Consider the following 18,498-nt stretch of genomic DNA (forward strand, 5'->3'; position numbering starts at 1 on the left):
GAAAGAATTTACCCAGTTATTTTTTTTTGCTTAAATATGTCTTAAGAGGCTTATTTTCACATTCATATTTGTATCCATTTTTAAATGTTTGCTGAAGTTCATCTGTTTATCAATGAACTCTATGAGGAAAGAAGACATTGTATTATAGATTAATTTTCTCCTACCTTCATAATTAATAAGCCTTGGACACGTGATTATTTAAACAGCATAAGAAAGACAGTGGCACTCAAATTTAAAATGCATCTTTTAAAAGAAAACTAGAGAGTCTGTTCTTTAGCCCTGAACAATCAGTGTATTTCCTGATTGCAGAGTCAGGAAATACTTTACTTTTGAAGCAATAACGGTTATTCCCGGGAAGTTTTATAATTGGCTGCATAGTGATAACATCGACTTGAACAAATACAGCAAAATTACTGCTGGCTTATCTAGAATGAAAGAGAACTTCTTAAGTGCGACAGAGAGCTAATACTAAGGATTACATCAGTTTGGCATATTCACTGCTCTTGGAGAACGACTGCAATTTTCAGCTTGCTTCCTGACCAAAGGTATCTTTCCTTTGTGCTTTTTCAGTATCCAGACTTTTTTCCCTTTGGTTTGCTTAGGACTTTAAACATCAGTGTGTGGTAGTTGTAGAGTTTATTTCCTTGTGAAGTCAGGTGAAGTGTAATTTTTACAATGCCATTGGATTTCTTGGAATGTGATAACTAATTATGATAATTAATTAATGAGAAACAACAGCCTGACATCCAGGAATCTAGTGGCAATTTTTCTTTTCTCTAGAGTGAGGAATTGCTTTAATGTCTGAATTTTGATACTTGAACTTATATTCTTTTAGTGAGATCACTGAAGGTGTAAGGACAGAATACTAGCTAAAGGTGGCCCTGTGCTTTTTCTAAATATCATGAGGCATTTGAAAAAAACCCCATTTATTTCATCGCTTGTTGAAATTGGTTATTGTGTGTCAATGGAAATGAATAATGTCGATGACTTACAATATTTCTGGCTTAATAATAGAGATGATTTTCCATCTTCTTTTAATGTACATTATTTTGTTCCTATATTGACATCGATGCAAAAATAAACCCATAGAAATTTGGATTTAGGTGAGATCTTGTTGAGCATCTTTCTCATCCCCCACTTTACTGGCAAGGAAACTCTAGAAAGCAGAATGACACAAATTCCTGGCAGATCAGGGGAGAGAGTATAAATCTCTTAATTCCTGGGTAGAGGGATTATTAACTCCCTTTTCATTATTGTTATTTTGTGTTAAAATTATATGCTATACATATAAAACTATGCTATACAATAAAAACTTTGCCTTGAATTGGCATTGAATTTTCATCGGACTCTGTGAGATGTAGGCAGATTCTGAGCAGTGGCATTATTCGTAGCCAGAGTACGAATAACTAGAGTACGAGCCTAGAGCGTGTAGCTTGAGGTGTCTCCTAGAATCTGAAGACATTCTTGCAACACACATTCACTTCCTAGTTGGGGTGAGCACTGAGCCGAGTGGAAAGCCTCAGCTCTCTATTCTGGGGAGTGCCAGATCTCTCTTGTGTTATCAACAGGAATTTACTAACCCCATCTCAATCCGGGAGAGCTTTCATCAGGGTTCTAGGTGGTTGTTCACTATTTGTATATTTTTGTTTGCTGACAACTGTCACTCAGTTTCTTCTGAGCACAGAATTCTCTCCCAGTGGTCAAATGGAAGAACTCTAGTAAGACACAAAATCACCACAACTCAGTCTTTCACTTAGGAGCTTATAGCGTTAACGGTAAAGAGAAAAAAAGACGTTGAAAGATGTGATACATGCAAGGAGTCAAATTCATTCAAAAACACATCTAAATCTAAATCTAAATATATGTCAGTTAACATTGTCCTATAGGAGAATAGTGTTTTCCCAAAATGTCTTGTGTATGTGCAAGTACTGGATAGAGATTTTGTGTTTCTCTTGTGTTGCTTCTGATTGATCTCAAATAAATGTCTCAACAGAAAGTTTTCATGGTTCTCTGATAACTCATCTTCCCACTGTGGATATTTGACTGTCCTTTCTTTATCAGTGTGTCCCTTCTGGTATGGGCTCTGAGTGTGTAGGCAGGGGCTGTATGATGTTAACTTACATGTGTGTGTTCCACTTATAAGCAAAAACAGAGCTGAATGTTGTTAGATCAGTTTCACAGGCCAGCCTCTTTGCAGGTCATTGTAAGCTGCGTTTAGTCATGACCTGAGAGAAGATATTAAAGGCAACTAGAATCTATGTTTTGTGGTGCAGTTAACAATTCAAATTATTGGAAGATTAAATTACCTACTCAGTTTAGTCAAGATGATAAGCTTTGCTTCTATGAACTGGGTCATTAACTGAATTATATTTAGGTATTGAGCTTCTACCTGTGGTCTCAGGGAAATGTCCTGTGAGACTATAGGAATTCAGCCACTAATCAGTTCTTCACATAACAGCTCTCAATGAGAAAAAGTACAGACTTATAATATAGAGGAATTGCTACAACTAAGGTCAAACTGACTTTATTTTCAGTCTTGATAGAATTAACTCTAATAATCATTAAAATATTTTTGACAAGATCAAAATTCTGCAGGTTCAAAAAAATGCTACAGATAATATTTCTTATTCTGTACTCCATAGAGACACTTTGGAAATTTAGGTGCACTAGGGTTGTAAAATCAGATGAAAAGTATCTAATGAAATATGGTTAGTGAGGAAGGAGGGAGCCATCTATTTAGGGTTTTGCCTAACCCACTAGAATCATTGTACTTTTTTCAGGGTTGAATGTCTAGGTCAGTCTCCATAGCTTTGGCCCTTGTCAGACACTAAGGCAAAAAGAAAATGACAGAGGGTTAAGGTTGCTGATCATGTGTTAGTACAAAGCATCTGACTTCCCTGGAGATATGTCAAATGTTCAGGGTGAGTCATTGAAACTATAGCATTTGGACTTTATTCTTTCATAGGAAATACTCTACTAGCAAGCTGAAAGTCTTGTGATTTTTAAACTGTGAATGTTCTGGCAGTATATCCCAAAGAATTATGAGAAAGAGAAGAAATTCTGGTTTTAGAATTGGTGCTAGAATATTTGAAGAAATACCTTGTATGTCTGAATGTGAAGCAACCCTGCGTATAAGATGATCTCTCTTTTCCAAAGGTAGAAATTACCAAAAAAAGTTTTTTCCCCCTAGTCCACATATTGAGGATCTACTTTGTACCAGGCTTTGTACTCTAGGCTTTGGGGATACAAGGAAACAATGCGGGAAAAGAGACAGAAATCACCACCCTCCTAGGGCTTACATTCTAGCAAATCAATTACACAGAATGTTAAAAGAGGTAAGTGCTATAGAGAGTAATAAAATGGGGGAAAATTCCAGGGGAATGCTGCCTGTGTCAGAGTGTGTCTCTGTGTGTGTGTGTATGTGTGTTTTGGTTTAGGGGATGGATGCTGCCTCAAGGTGACATTAGAGCATGGATTTAAACGAGATGAGGAGTGAGCCGTCCAGTTATCTGGGGGAGGACTTGGAGTTCAGAGACGTTGAGGGAGGAGTGTGCCTGGCATGTTCAAAGAGTAGCCAGGAAGCCAGTGGGGCTGGAGCAGAGTGAGTGAGAGAGGGATGCTGGGAGGAGTAAGGTCAGAGGAAACAAGGTGAGAATGAAAAGACGAAATCCAGGTTGACTGTCTAAAGGTCATATGGAGGATGTGTAGCCACAGTGCACATTTAATCTATATGTATGTCAAATGCAGAGGGTGAGGGCCCTGTAGGACATTGTAGGGATTTTGTCATTTACTCTTAATGAAATGGGGAGCTTGGAGGATTTGCAGGTGAGCAACATGACAAGTTTAAAAAGGATCCTTTCTACTTCTGAGAGTAGATTGAAGGGGGCAAGGAACACCAGTTAAAAGATTATTGCAGAAAACCAGATGAGAAATAATGAGTTGTATTTCATTTTGTATGAATGTACTACCTTTTGTTCATCCTTTCACTTTTTTTCCCTCAGTTTTATTGAGATATAATCGACATATAGCATTGTATTTAGTTCAAGGAGTACAACTTAATGATTTGATACATGTATATATTGCCAAATGATTACCATAAGTTTAGTTAACATCACTCACCTCACATGGTTATAGATTTTTTTTTCTTGTGAGAACTTTTAAGATCTACTCTGTTAGCAAGTTTCAAATATACAATATAGTATTATTAACTCTAGTCACCATGCTGTACATTACATCCCCAGAACTTATTTATCTTATAACTGGAAGTTTGTACCTTTTGACTACCTTCACCCATTCCTCCTTCCCCTGCCTCTGGCAATCACCAATCTGTTCTCTTTATCTATGAGGTTTTTTTTTTTTTCTTTTTTAAGATTCCACATATAAGTGAGATCATACAGTATTTACTCTTCTCAGTCTGACTTATTTCAGTTAGCATAATGCCCTCAAGGTCCATCCATGTTGTCGTAAATGGCAGGATTTCCTTTTTTATGGCTAAATAATATTTATCACAGTTTCTTTATCCATTCATCTTTTGACGGACACTTAGGTTGACTTAGATTGTTTCCATGTCTTGACTGTTGTGAATAATGCTGTGATGAACATGAGGGTGCAGGTATCTTTTCGAGAGAGTGATTTTGTTTCTTTTGAATATATACCCAGAAGTGGAATTGCTGGATGATATGGTAGTTCTATTTTTAATATTTTAGGACCCTCCATACTGTTCTCCATAGTGACTGCACCAATTTACATTCCTACCAACAATGCACAAGGGTTTCCTTTTTCCCACATCCTCCCCCAGTACTTGTTATATCTTGTCTTTTTGATGATAATCATCCTATCAAGTGTAAGGTGATATTTTATTGTGGTTTTGCTTTACATTTCCCTGACAATTAGTGAGCATTCACTTGTTGATGAATATTTGGGTTGTTTCCAGTTTTGGGGTATTGTGACTAAGCCATCTATGAATATTTGTGTACAAGCCTTTCTGTGGACATATGTTTTCAGGGCTTTCACCTAAATCTCTAGGAGTGGAATGACTGGGTTGTGAGATCTATGTTTAACTCCCAAGCAGCTGCCAAACTCCTGAGGTAGCTGTGCCATTTTACATTTCTGCACACAGTGTGTGAGAGTTCCTGTTGCTCCACATCCTGGTGGGCACTTGGACTTTTTAATTAATTAATTAATTTTTGGCCGCACTGGGTCTTTGTTGCTGTGCGTGGGTTTTCTCTAGTTACGGCGAGCGGGGGCTACTCTTCGTTGCGGTGCGCGGGCTTCTCACTGCGGTGGCTTCTCTTGTTGCGGAGCACGGGCTGTAGGCGCACTCCATTCCGTAGTCATGGCTCGCAGACTCAGTAGTTGTGGCGCACGGGCTTAGTTGCTCTGCGGCATGTGGGATCTTCCCAGACCAGGGCTCGAACCCGTGTCCCCTGCGTTGGCAGGCGGATTCTTTTTTTTTTAAAAATATCTATTTATTTATTTATTTATGGCTGTGTTGGGTCTTCGTTTCCGTGCGAGGGCTTTCTCTAGTTGTGGCAAGCGGGGCCACTCTTCATCGCGGTGCGCGGGCCTCTCACTATCGCGGCCTCTCTTGTTGCGGAGCACAGGCTCCAGACGCGGAGGCTCAGCAGTTGTGGCTCACGGGCCCAGTTGCTCCGCGGCATGTGGGATCTTCCCAGACCAGGGCTCGAACCCGTGTCCCCTGCATTGGCAGGCAGATTCTCAACCACTGCGCCACCAGGGAAGCCCCCCAGGCGGATTCTTAACCACTGCGCCACCAGGGAAGCCCCACTTGGACTTTTTGATGTTAGCCATTCTAATAGATATGAAATAGTATCTTCCTGTGGTCTATATTTGCATTTTCCCTGATGGCTAATGCTGGTGAGGGGTGTCTGGATTTTAACCTCTTCATCCAGAAAGTTAATTTTAGCCTCATTGTTGAAGCTTTGGTTCCTTTCAGCTGAGGCTCATAATAATTTAATTAAATAATTTATTTATCTCAGTCGTGGTTGGTACCTTAGCATGTTACACTTTTTTATATTTAAATTTAATTTTTAACCTTTTGATCCCTTATAATACGTTTTAAAAGTACTCAAAGGTCATGTTATGATGATTTATTAAAGGTTGCAGTGGCCTGTATAGTCTCATGGTTTTGTTTTTAGGAAACGAATACATTTAAAAGGGGAAAGTATAAAAGTGATATGAAATTCCAATCTTATCCTTAAATCACTATGTCTGATAGTGTAATTTAAGTTTATGCTTCAGCTTATGTAGGATCTATTACTTTCTGTATTTTATCATTTAGGATGAGCGAGCATTCTGTGATAATAACAGGTCTAGGTAAACATATATGATCTCTAAATATTCAACTAAAGTGAGGATTTTTGAATTCTTTTCCAGGTTCCCGATGTTATCAGCAGCATAAGGCAGTTATCGAAAGCTGCCATGAAGGAGGACGCCAAACCCAGCAAAGACAACGAGGACGCCTTTTACAACTCACAGAAGTTCGAGGTCTTGTACTGTGGCAAGGTGACCGTGACCCACAAGAAGGCCCCGTCCAGCCTCATCGACGACTGCATCGAGAAGTTCAGCCTGCACGAGCGGCAGCGCCTGCGGGTCCAGGGCGAGCCGCGCGCCGCGGATGCCGGCGACGACCCGGCGGTGTCGGAGGCCCAGGCGCCCGCTTCCCCCGCCGACGTTCTGTCCGAGGAAGGGGATGGCGTCACCGACACCCACCCCGTCTTCCCCGCGGCGCCCAGCCAGCCTGGGCCGTCCAGCTCTCGAGTCTGCTTCCCTGAGCGGATTTTGGAAGATTCTGGCTTTGATGAACAGCAGGAGTTCCGGTCTCGGTGCAGCAGCGTCACCGGTGTCCTGCAAAGGAAAGTTCACGAGAACAGCCAGAAGCCGCAGCCGCGGAGGAGGCATGCCAGCGCGCCCAGCCACGTCCAGCCCTCGGATTCGGAGAAGAACAGAACGATGCTGTTTCAGGTGCTGCCCTGGCCGCGTGCTCTCGGGGTGTTTCCCCATTCTTTGCTAGACGGAAGCAGCCGGGCGGCCAGCTCTTCCCTGGTCCTCACTCTGCAAGCGTCCAGCCTTTCTGTCATATCCCTTGGGAAGCAGATAAGGCAGGTGGAGAAAGAGAGCAAACAAAGGAAAGTAGTGAAGGGGTGAGAGGCAGACGGGGAATGTAAGAAAAAAGGGAGCAGGGAAGGGAGAGGAAGAGAGAGGAGCACTTGCAGAGCATCACGGGAAGTTGGTGGGGAAATAAGAATAGATCACTCTTAGCATCACCAGCATTTGCCTTGGGTTGATTCTTAAATAAATGTTGTTTTTTTTAATGACTGCAGAAAGTCAATCTTATGAAGGGTTTGAAGATGTGAATCTGGGTGAGTGTGAATCTTCATGAAGGAGAAAGAATTTCCTAGAGAGAAAAAGAAGTCCAGAGACTCATAGGTGTATTTTCACATGAGAATACACCAATTTACTCTGTCATACAAAAGAGATGGTTAAAGAAACATCATAGGCCTGATAATTTATTAGACCAGTTATTAAAATGATTTGGTGCAAGCTATATTATAGGTGTAAAAGATGATTCTTAATTCTAAAAAGTAATTTTTGAAGTTGTACAGGGTATATAGAAAATGTCCAGTTCCACTTACAAGAACTTAATTCTTAACAATGCCCTGTAGAGATTCTTTAATTAATCGTCAGCTTTGAAGATTAATTTGAGTTTTCCTCAGATTTGAGTTTTCTTGAAAAAAGGAGTGACTGCCCTTTTATTCCATTGCAAAGAGTCCCTGAGAAGGAAGTTGCACAGTGTACCTTGGTAAACAGTCCCAGTGTGTAATATTTGCTTTATCAGAAGTTCATGGTGGTTTTGTTCTGTTTTGTTCTTGATAACTCTAGGCATGTAATTCAAGTGTCTGTAGTCTTTCCTGTGGTGATATGTTAACTGAGTTTCCTCTCTTGTTTGGGCTACTGGATTTGTTCTTTTTCTTAGCTAGCCAGAGTCCATGTTGTTAATTTTTTCTAAATGGTTGTTTATTTAAAAATTTTTAAAATTTATCTGCCCAATTGCAAGTATATCTTTCTGTTGATCATTTGTGAGAAAGTATGATTATAAATTATAATTAAATAATTAGTATTTTTAGAAAACAAAGTGTGGAAAGGTTGCATTTTTTCGAAAAGAATAATTTCTAATTTGGAAAAAATATGGTTTCTTGTAAATTAAGACCAACTTAATTTTCATGATTTCTAGATGAAAGGAAGAAATGTTTTCAGACAGCTGATAATTGGGGTTGTAGATTTGGTTGGATTGGATGTGGACACACATGTGAATATGTATGTCTGGGATAGAGCATTTGAATCTGTATTATTAGTCAAATATTTAACTGTAAAGTAATATGTTAGGTTCTTGATAAGTTAATTGAAATTAATTGGAATATTAATTAATTGGAATTAATTAATTGGAATATTTATGATTAATTAATTGGAACATTTTAAATTAATTGGAATATTTACAAATTAATTAATTAATTAATTAATTAATTGGAATGTTTTTATTTTTAAGGTTGGACGGTTTGAGATTAACCTTATCAGTCCAGACACTAAATCACTTGTGCTTGAGAAGAATTTTAAAGATATCTCTTCTTGTTCCCAGGTATGTGTTGAAGTAGATTATAGTATTTGAAGAAACCAATTAAAGCTTGTTTCTAAATTAACAAAATAACTGGGCTTAAACCCCTTCAGATTTTATTCTTAAAAGCATTTCTTAAGTAGATTTGTCTTAAACTAAGAGTGTTCATGTGTTTGGGTCCCTGTCAATAAGAAAATCCTGTCCAGGTTCCTCATTATCATAATCTTGTCCTCACTTTCGTCAACCCTGTCTCCTCATAGTGTCACTTCATCAAAGGGATGGAAGGAAGTTTTGCGGTGGTGAGTTCTTTAGAAAGTATCTTCACAGTTAGTGTTCCTCAGAATCTTGAGCAGTAGGTCTTGTGGGCATCACTGAGTCATGTTTGCTCTTTATACTGTAGTAGGTAAAAAAAAGAACTAGTACTTTCAAGTTTATAAATGTAAATGCTAAAGTTTGAAAAGAAGGTTTTGGTATATATCTTTGTCCTTTTACTTATTTTTAATTCTCATATTACGTATTTGAAAGTTTTAAAAATAATCTATACAACTATGTGTGTTCAAGGTCATATTAGGCATAAAGTAGTGTCCTAAGTACCATAGTAATAATTTAGAATATCTATATAATTCTTAGAGCTACCTAAATATACGGCAAACCTAGAAAGAATTTCCGAAGATGTTGGAGTAGAGGGACTACCTAAAGCTGAATATGGGAAAGTTAAAAATGCAAGGATGCCTCTGAGGAGGTCCCTGGAATAGAGAAGCAGTAACTTCTTTCCTAGCAGATGTACCTTAGGTATACCTTCAGGGCCCTGGATCTTGCCAAGGCCCTTTCCTATATTTTAATGTTGAAAAATAGACTGACTTTTTTTTGTTTTTAAGTTTTAATTTTGGAGTTAGCATTGCCATAGGTATGATATCCCGACATTCTTCCCTTTGAAAATGATGAGCTTTTGTACATCTTATTAATTACTCTCCTCAGCCTCAGCTAATGTGGTTGCACTTCTAGTATTTTGCTTTAATATTTGTTCTATTATATGGGGACATAAAATTATGTTGTGAACATAAAAATTTTCTACTCTAGTAGTTTAGAGAGGCAGCATCTGACTAGAGGAAGAATATATTGCAAATTTCTAAATTCCTACTTAAAGGACAAAAAAAGTGGTAGAAAGATTATTCACTTTAACTAAAAAAAGTATTTATTAAGCATTCTTGTAATTACATGTTTCCTGGGGGTCCCTGCGTGATCATAAGCTCTGTGAGGGCAGGTGTCTTATTCTGTAGGCCAGGGGTCCCCAACCCCCGGGCCGAGGCCTGTTAGGAGCCGGACTGCACAGCAGGAGGTGAGCGGCGGGCGAGGGAGTGAAGTTTCATCTGCCGCTCCCTATCGCTCCCCATCGCTTCCCATCGCTCCCCATCGCTCGCATTACCGCCTGAACCATATGTGCCCCCTCCACCCCTGTCCATGGAAAAATTGTCTTCCATGAAACTGGTCCCTGGTGCCGAAAAGGTTGGGGACCGCTGCTCTAGGGCATCAGAGAATAAGATGTGTTAAGACAGAGCTTGACGCTTAGGTGTTCCATAAGTGTTGAATGAATGCTTCTACATGTTGGGCCTTATGCCAAGTGTTGGGGAGAGAGTGGTGTACAAACCAGTGTACTTCCTGTTCCCCAAAGCAAGAGGAGTCATCTGAAAAGGCCATGCCTCTCCCCTGCTCGCCCCTCCGCCGGCCTCCCAGAAAGAAAACTAGCAATGCTCGTTGAACATCTAAAGGAAAAAAACAAGTAAAAAAAAAAGAACCAGCCAAACCAAATATATAAATCTGGCAGTTCAAACAAGATTTTTGCTTTTCCTTTTTTTTTGAAGCAAGCTTTGTATTCTAAGAATTCAGAAGAAGAATCAAACAAAAATATGAGGAAAATTTGTGCAAAGGCCTTTGATCAGAATAATTGTCAGGTTAACTTTCCTCTCCTCACTGAGTGGCCCAACTCCTGTTATTTCTTTCCACAGAATTGTACTGATAGAGGGTGGCTGCATTTGGGAACAGGAGTACTTTTTAACACATGCACACCTACAAATGTTTCTTTCTTCAAAATTGGTAGGACTGTGTCCCTGGCAAGCATAAGGAATAAGGGAATGGTTTTCTTTACTAGAAACATTACCACTGCCCGAAAACTTGCTGAGCTAATGAGCTCCTGTGCATTTTTCCCATTTAGTACCAAGCTAGTAAAAGATGTTCTTTAATCACGAATGAGTTGTATCAGATGGAATTTACTTTCACCTCATGGATTGTAACCTCACTCCTCCTTATTGACTTTTTTACTTTTTATCAGAGTTGATTTCCTTTTTCCATAGCCATTGGATAGGTTGAGCTTATTATTACAAGAATAGTGGTTACCGTTTATCAAACATGCCAGGAGCTAAGATATTTCTTAGTTCTAAATCTGAAAATTTTCTTAGAATAGGCGCCATTAATATTATTTTATGATGAGAAATGGAACCTCAGAGATTCTTTTTAGCAACGCAGCACAATATCTCATACCTGGTAGATTGGTTGAACCAAGATTGAAGCACAAATCTATCTGAATCCAAAGTCTGTTTTCCTTTCTCTGGGATTCAGGTGATTGCAGGACAACTTCAAATTTTTTGTCTTCTTGACTTTTCAAAGTACTGTGCTTTCTGTTAAAATAACAAGGTGCTGTCTACTAATTGGTGTGTATGTATTCAGGGCGATCGAAATTCTCAGATGATTCAGAATTTTTTATTAAGTGTAGCTGAGGTTATTTAGCCTGTGTTCAGGAAGTACAGATTTGTGAATTTGGATAGTTGATGTCTGCAATAATTTCTTTAATGTATTCATCTTCTAACAGTTGTGGCTCCTTGAATGTCTATCAATAGACAAACATTCTAGTATTTTTAATGCATGCTTTAGGGAATGGCATGCCATTTAATTAGAGCATTGTCAGTTTTAATGATTCTTAGCCTCATATAAACAAGAACAGGGTTTATAATGAATCATCAGACTGCCCGTTGAAAGATGACCAGTAAATTGAAAACTCCATTACTTGCAAACACTGAGTAGCGGTTTTTATTACAAGAGACAGTGGGTCATGCCATCATATTTTTCCTCCTGTGGCCCTGAGTCACAGTGTTTGCCAGAAACAAAAAAAATCTGAGCTGGTCTCTCCCTTTATATTATGTATCAAAAGACCACGGAATAAGTTTGCTCTGGCATTATGTCCCCTGTCACAGTGCTGTGAAGGAGAAATTCATGGAAGTGTGAAAGCACAGAACTATTTCTATAGTGTTGGTTAAAAGGACATAATCCCATAAACACTGCCCTTCTTCCTTCTCTAGGGTATAAAGCATGTTGATCACTTTGGCTTTATCTGTCGGGAGTTGCCGGAGCCCGGGCTGAGCCAGTATATCTGTTACGTGTTCCAGTGTGCCAGCGAATCTCTGGTAAGTGGGGTGACTGCTGTCCACGGGCTCCTGCCCACACCTCCAGCTGATGGGAGACTCGTCTCTGATGAACCCAAGCCTCACAGAACGGCCATCCGTCGAAAAAGAAGAGCGCATCTAGAAATAGGTTTCTGCCCTTTGAAACAGCACCACAACAGAAAAACAAAAGCAACTTGTCCTGGTAATTTTTAAGCCTAGGTGATTTTCTTGAGTTTAACAAATCGGGAAATGTTACCAGGAGTATTTTTAAAAGGTAGGAAAAGTCTAATAATAGGAGAGCTGTTACTCTTTCTATTGCTCATGGAAGAAGATAGGGAAAACCTCTTATTCTCTCAACTGCTATAACATCTCAGAGTAGATAATGCTTATTTCATCAGGGTAGAAAACGATTTTGTTTTTTCCTTTTTATTTCATCAGCCCCTGTCCTCATTTTAAAAATACTTTCTTTATGGTCACATTTTAGCCTTCAATTTCTTTCTTTGGAATTTGGAAGTCAGTTTTACTTTGCAGCACTCCTACTCCCTCCCCCCGACCCTTAAATGGGAGCAGTTAGGGTTTAAGGAGAAATATGTAAGGCAAAGTTGGAAATAGATCTGAGTGGCTAAAAATATGTTGATGTTTTCCCCTAAAATGTTTTACATATTCTTCCACTTGTGTTATCTCTCCTAACCATTTTGACACAAACCTTTAGATATATACATTACCATTCTTTGAAGCAGAGCATTTCCTCAGACATAAAATCCTCCCACAATGATTTTCCCCAGGGAAACACACACCACTTAGACATATACAGAGTAAGCCGGGCAGCATTCTCCTAATTTTCTGGATGCATGTTGCCTTCCTTCCTGCTAACTCTTGCCTTCCACATTCCCAGTGTGGATACTGAGTTGAGGAATAATGAAGAAATAATGAAGAAATGGGAATGAATTGGTACAAAGACACTTTCTGACTAGGGAATATAGCACTCCATCACTAAGTTTCTTACTCAAGAGAGATCCATTTGAGTTTTGTTCTCACTCTAGGTAGTTAGCCATACCAATGAAAAATCCACATGTTGATATCCAGGTGACCACTGTATTATAGGTTCAGTTCAGGGCTCGGGATAGAAGTGTGAGAGTTGTTATGTAAAGAATAGTTGAAGGCATGGGGCTGGATGAGCACCCAGGGGGAAGGAAAAGAGAGAAGGCCAAAGAGAGCCAAGGACACAACCCTGGAAAATGCCAACCAAGTAAGAGTTGGGTAGAAAATGAGAATGTCAGGTAATCTTGCCCCACTCCTCACCCATCTCCTGCCCAGCTCTCCCCTCCTCCCTCCCTCCTCTGTCCCTTCTCCTGTCTAAGGCTGATTCTTCCACCACGTTGCAGATCCTTGCTCTCCGACCTTTGCAAAACCTGTTGTATATCCCGTATTTTATTGTTTGGGCAGTTCCATTTACGCAACTTTCCAATTTAGAAACCATAATGCATTCTTCTGCACCATCGAGATGCACTTGTTCACCAAATCCTATAAACTCAAAGGTAGAAATGTCCGTTATATCCATCTGTCTTCCTTTTCCTCTCTGTCTGGAATTAAGTCTGGGCGTTCATCTCCTTTACTAAGACTATTGCATTAGTGTCCTAACTAGTCTCCCTGCCACTGGTTTAATCTGTCATCTATCCACTTACTACCTTATGCTATATATATATTTTTTCTCATAAAATTCTCTCACTAGGGGCCAGTTTATGCCTCCTTATTAACAGATAAAATCTAGATTGTCTAGAGTGGCAGAAGGGCCTTCCTCATTCTTCTCCAGCACTCACCAGAAAGCTTGCCCTTTCATGACTGTGTCCTCACACGTGCTATTCCGTGTCCTCAGCTGTCTCTAGGCCAGACTGCAGAAGCTGCTGTGATGACTGGTGTGATGTTGCTTTTATTTGGCTTGCTACTGAATCAGCAGATGGTTCGTGCACAGGACACATGAGATGAAGGAAATACATGAGAGGCGGGGCTCACAGAAATGCCTCTGAAGTTCTGAGGTCACTGTTGGCTGCATGGAGTGAGGGGTCTGCCAGTCAGGGGAGGCCAGAGCCAGGGCTTGCTGCTTTCATACGGTCAGGTGGGGAATTTGATCGGGCCAGCCTCAAGGGTCCACCTGGCTGCTATACAAAGAGATTGTGTATGTCTCTATCTGTTTTCGTATTCTCTTTCCGGCTGCTTCATTGGATGGGAAGCAGGCCTGGCTTTGCTTTGCTGTGACTTTAATCCCCTTCCCCTTCTTTGCTACTGTGTATTTTTTAGGATCCTGTTAAAAGATCACCTCCTAGGGAAGCCTTTTCTAACACCCTTTCTCAGGAATTGAGTCCTTAGGTTGTTTTGTTGTCAGTGCTCTCAGCACATCTTATTCATAGATCTCCAACAGTTCCTACAAATCCCTTATCTTATTTATTTATTTAAAAAAAAATTTATTTATTTATGGCTGTGTTGGGTCTTCGTTTCTGTGCGAGGGCTTTCTCTAGTTGTGGCAAGTGGGGGCCACTCTTCATTGCGGTGCGCGGGCCTCTCACTATCGCGGCCTCTCCTGTTGCGGAGCACAGGCTCCAGACGCGCAGGCTCAGTAATTGTGGCTCACAGGCCCAGCTGCTCCGCGGCATGGGGGATCCTCCCAGACCAGGGCTCGAACCCGTGTCCCCTGCATTAGCAGGCAGATTCTCAACCACTGCGCCACCAGGGAAGCCCTATCTTATTTATTTGTTCACATAACTTTCTATTCCACTGGATTGTGAATCCTACAAGTTTAGGACCGTCCTTATTGTTGTTGTATCCACCAGTAGTTTCTAGGATAGCAGGGCTTGCTTGTTAAGTGTATTTTGAGTGATGCAGTGTGTTACTCTGAACTTCAGGCAGTCATTTTCTAGGTGCTGGTTAATCTCTGATTACTGGATAACCGACACCAAGAGGTAAACTGTAAAACCTTCTGATTTCCAATCTCTTTTAAAAGTTTTGTTTTGTTTGTATTTTTTAGTATTTTCATTTTACCCTCATGCGTGTAGAATGAGTTTTCGAAACGGAGTCAGAGTAGAAAGTCTGGGAACACGCTGCATTGTTCCACCTTAAGAAGCTCTGTGACTAAGGCAACGGACTAGACTGGCTGAGAATGTCTTCATATTACATTGAAGCTGCCTGAGAATCTTATCTTGGCATCATTATTGTTAAGAATGGGCCTATGATGGAATCTTTGAAATCCTGTTTACTTTTATCTCTAAGCACCTTAAATGAATGGTGAGGCATCAGAACTGCAAGATAGAGGAAAAATTAAATGTACATTTCCTGTATAAAGGAGGGTGGCTCAAGCAGCTGACGTTAGAGTAAAACAAACAGTCAAATATTACAGGTCTAAGCAGTATTATGATTGATGTGGCTTGGCTGTTGTGAAAGACAGAATATTGCAAAACCACACATGTTGACTTATCTTCTCTGAGTACAAAGAATATACAACTAGCATTTTCTGTTGCTTCTTTGTAGCAATTGCTATGAATTGATAAACAGTATAGAATAGAGTTCTGATGGGCCCTGGAGGGTTACACTGCAAGTTTAGAGGCTCTGTGCTCCTCCCTCCCTCCCTCCCTCCCTCCCTCCCTTTGTCCCTCCCTCCCTTCCTTCCTTCTTCCTTCCTTCCCTCTTTTGTAAAATATCCCAAGGCAGGTGGTTTAAACTTGTTTAACCAACCCTTGAGATTTCTGGAACATATAATTTCTGTTTTCTCCAAAAGTGGTTTAAAAGGTGTGAAAAAAAATGGAAGTGACTACTATTCATAGACAAAGTAGAACTCCACAGATCCACAGATGCACACAACAGTATCCAGGGAAAGTATAACCAACAAAACAAGTCAAAACAAAAACCCCAAAAACCCAGGGTACTGAGACCCAGGATTTGTATGGGGTTAAGAGTGTAGAGTTTTCCAGAGAATTAGACTAGGTAATCTTTTTTTTTTAACATCTTTATTGGAGTATAATTGCTTTACAGTGGTGTGTTAGTTTCTGCTGTATAACCAAGTGAATCAGCTATACATATACATATATCCCCATATCCCCTCCCTCTTGCGTCTCCCTCCCACCCTCCCTATCCCACCCCTCTAGGTGGTCGCAAAGCACCAAGCTGATCTCCCTGTGCTATACAGCTGCTTCCCACTAGCTATCTATTTTACATTTGGTAGTGTATATATGTCCGTGCCACTCTCTCACTTTGTCACAGCTTATCCTTCCCCCTCTCCATCCTTACACATTCTGTGATTCTTATTCTAAAACGCTATAAAACACCTAAGTTTGGTATATAAATGTTTATGAGCGTTATCTTCATTATAGATTTTCACCTTAATGTCACAAATTGGCTTTCTTTGTTCCATCTCATAATTTTCTCTGGAAATTTAATTTTGCCTGATGGTCACACTAAGAATACTTTCTTTTTGGTTCCGTGTGATTGATTTATCTTTAACCATTCCCTTACTTTTACCCTTTTAACACTGCCTAGGATTTTTTTGTTGTTGCTGTATCTAAACTAAAACAATTAAGTTATTCATAGTATGCTGATTTAACTTTTAGTTGCTCTGATTCCATATGAGAATTTATAGGCCATCTGGAAAAAGTGGTAGATTAAAAAAAAGTAAAACATTTAAAATTTTAGAAGTCAAATAAAGTTTTTAGTAATATTTATGGCTAGGAGAAATTGGTAGCCACATTTCAGTCACCATTGAAATGATCACTTGTTTCATCTAGAAATAGATAAGAAAATATGAAAGTTCAGTATATCCATTGGGGACCTTTTGCAACACAATATTACCAAATAGCAAATAATAAACCTACATGAAAGCTAAGCAGATGTCTGACCCCTTCAGTGCCTTAAATAAATGAGAAACAAGAAAACAGAAATAAACATCTGCGTAAGTGATTGAAATTGCTTTTGAATACATAACAAGGCAAATGAAATGAAAATGCAAAGGCATTAAAACATGTAGTGCTTTTATTTTTAAGAATTAGAAATCTTTGTTTTTAATTATGGTATAAAAAAACAGATTGTGAATAATTCATTTTTTGTACAAGGAATGTTGTGAAATTACTTATAAGCCTTTTAAAAAGTTGGTTATATAGTAAAACATAACTGAATGATGACTGGCTGCTTGGTGCTTGAACTCTCCTTTTAGTAATATCAGATGAATAAAGTTTCTTTTTATTCCAGGTTCTTCATGCATTCAAATGCAGAAGTAGATTGAATGCTTTAAATGGTAGCTTTTTCTTAAACCAGGCCATAGGGGAAGGGGATAAAGAGTCTTTTTATTGTTTAAATTTTGAAAAATTTATTTATTTTATTTATTTATTTTTGGCTGCATTGGGTCTTCGTTGCTGTGCGCGGGCTTTCTCTAGCTGCGGTGAGCGGGGGCTACTCTTCGTTGCAGTGCGCGGGCTTCTCATTGCAGTGGCTTCTCTTGTTGTGGAGCACGGGCTCTAGGAGCGCGGGCTTCAGTAGTTGTAGCACACGGGCTCAGTAGTCGTGGCTCCCGGGTTCTAGAGCGCAGGCTCAGTAGTTGTGGCACACAGGCTTAGTTGCTCCGCGGCATGTGGGATCTTCTGGGAACAGGGCTCGAACCCATGTCCCCTGCATTGGCAGGCAGATTCTTAACCACTGCGCCACCAGGGAAGCCCTAAAGAGTCTTTTTAAAAAATGGTTTATGTGTGTGAGGGTTCTTTTTCCTCCACATCCTCTCCAACACTTGTTATTTCTTGTCTTTTTGGTAATAAGCATTCTAACACATGTGAGGTGATATCTCCCTGTGGTTTTGCATTTCCCTAATAATTAGTGAATTTGAGCACCTTTTCATGGGCCTGTTGGCCATCTGTGTTGGTGTGAATGTAAATTGGTGCCACCACTATGGAAAACAGTATGGAGGTTCCTCAAAAAATTAAGAATAGAACTACTAGGTGATCCGGCAATTCCACTTCTGGGTATTTATCTAAAGAAGATAAAAACACTAATTTGAAGAGATATGTGCACCCCCCATGTTCATCACAGCATTATTTATAATAGCCAAAATATGGTAACAGCCTAAGTGCCCATCAACAGATGAATGGATAAAGAAGATGTGATACATATATACACACACAATGGAATATTTTTCAGCGACAAAAAAGATGAAATCTTGCCATTTATGACAACATGGATGGACCTTGAGGGTATTACGCTAACTGAAATAAGTTAGACAGAGAAAGACAAATACGGTATGATTTCACTCATATGCAGAGTATAAAAAACAAAAACAAACACATAGATGCAGAAAACAGATTGGTGGTTACCAGAGGGGATGGGGGTGGGAGGGAGAGCAAAATGGGTAAAGGGGGTCAAGTGTATGGTGACAGATGGAAACAAGACTTTGGTGGT

At 39.8% G+C, this 18,498-nt stretch overlaps 1 protein-coding gene across 6 annotated transcripts in view; it reads left to right on the forward strand.

Annotated features, from left to right (window-relative positions):
• Positions 1 to 18,498, forward strand: part of TBC1D4 (TBC1 domain family member 4) — a 237,955-nt gene that overhangs the window by 154,527 nt on the left and 64,930 nt on the right. For 5 of the 6 annotated variants that reach the window (XM_061171195.1, XM_061171197.1, XM_061171192.1 and 2 more), the window contains 3 exons: positions 6,397 to 6,984; positions 8,567 to 8,656; positions 11,986 to 12,090. In XM_061171195.1, coding sequence (XP_061027178.1) covers positions 6,442 to 6,984; positions 8,567 to 8,656; positions 11,986 to 12,090 — 738 coding nt within the window. In that variant the 5' untranslated portion in view covers positions 6,397 to 6,441. Of the gene's footprint in view, positions 1 to 471; positions 546 to 6,396; positions 6,985 to 8,566; positions 8,657 to 11,985; positions 12,091 to 18,498 lie in introns of those variants that run through there. The other variant, XM_061171194.1, reaches the window with a different exon arrangement.

The sequence above is a fragment of the Eubalaena glacialis genome, chromosome 16 (assembly GCF_028564815.1).
Source record: "Eubalaena glacialis isolate mEubGla1 chromosome 16, mEubGla1.1.hap2.+ XY, whole genome shotgun sequence".
Taxonomy (NCBI): Eukaryota; Metazoa; Chordata; class Mammalia; order Artiodactyla; family Balaenidae; genus Eubalaena; species Eubalaena glacialis.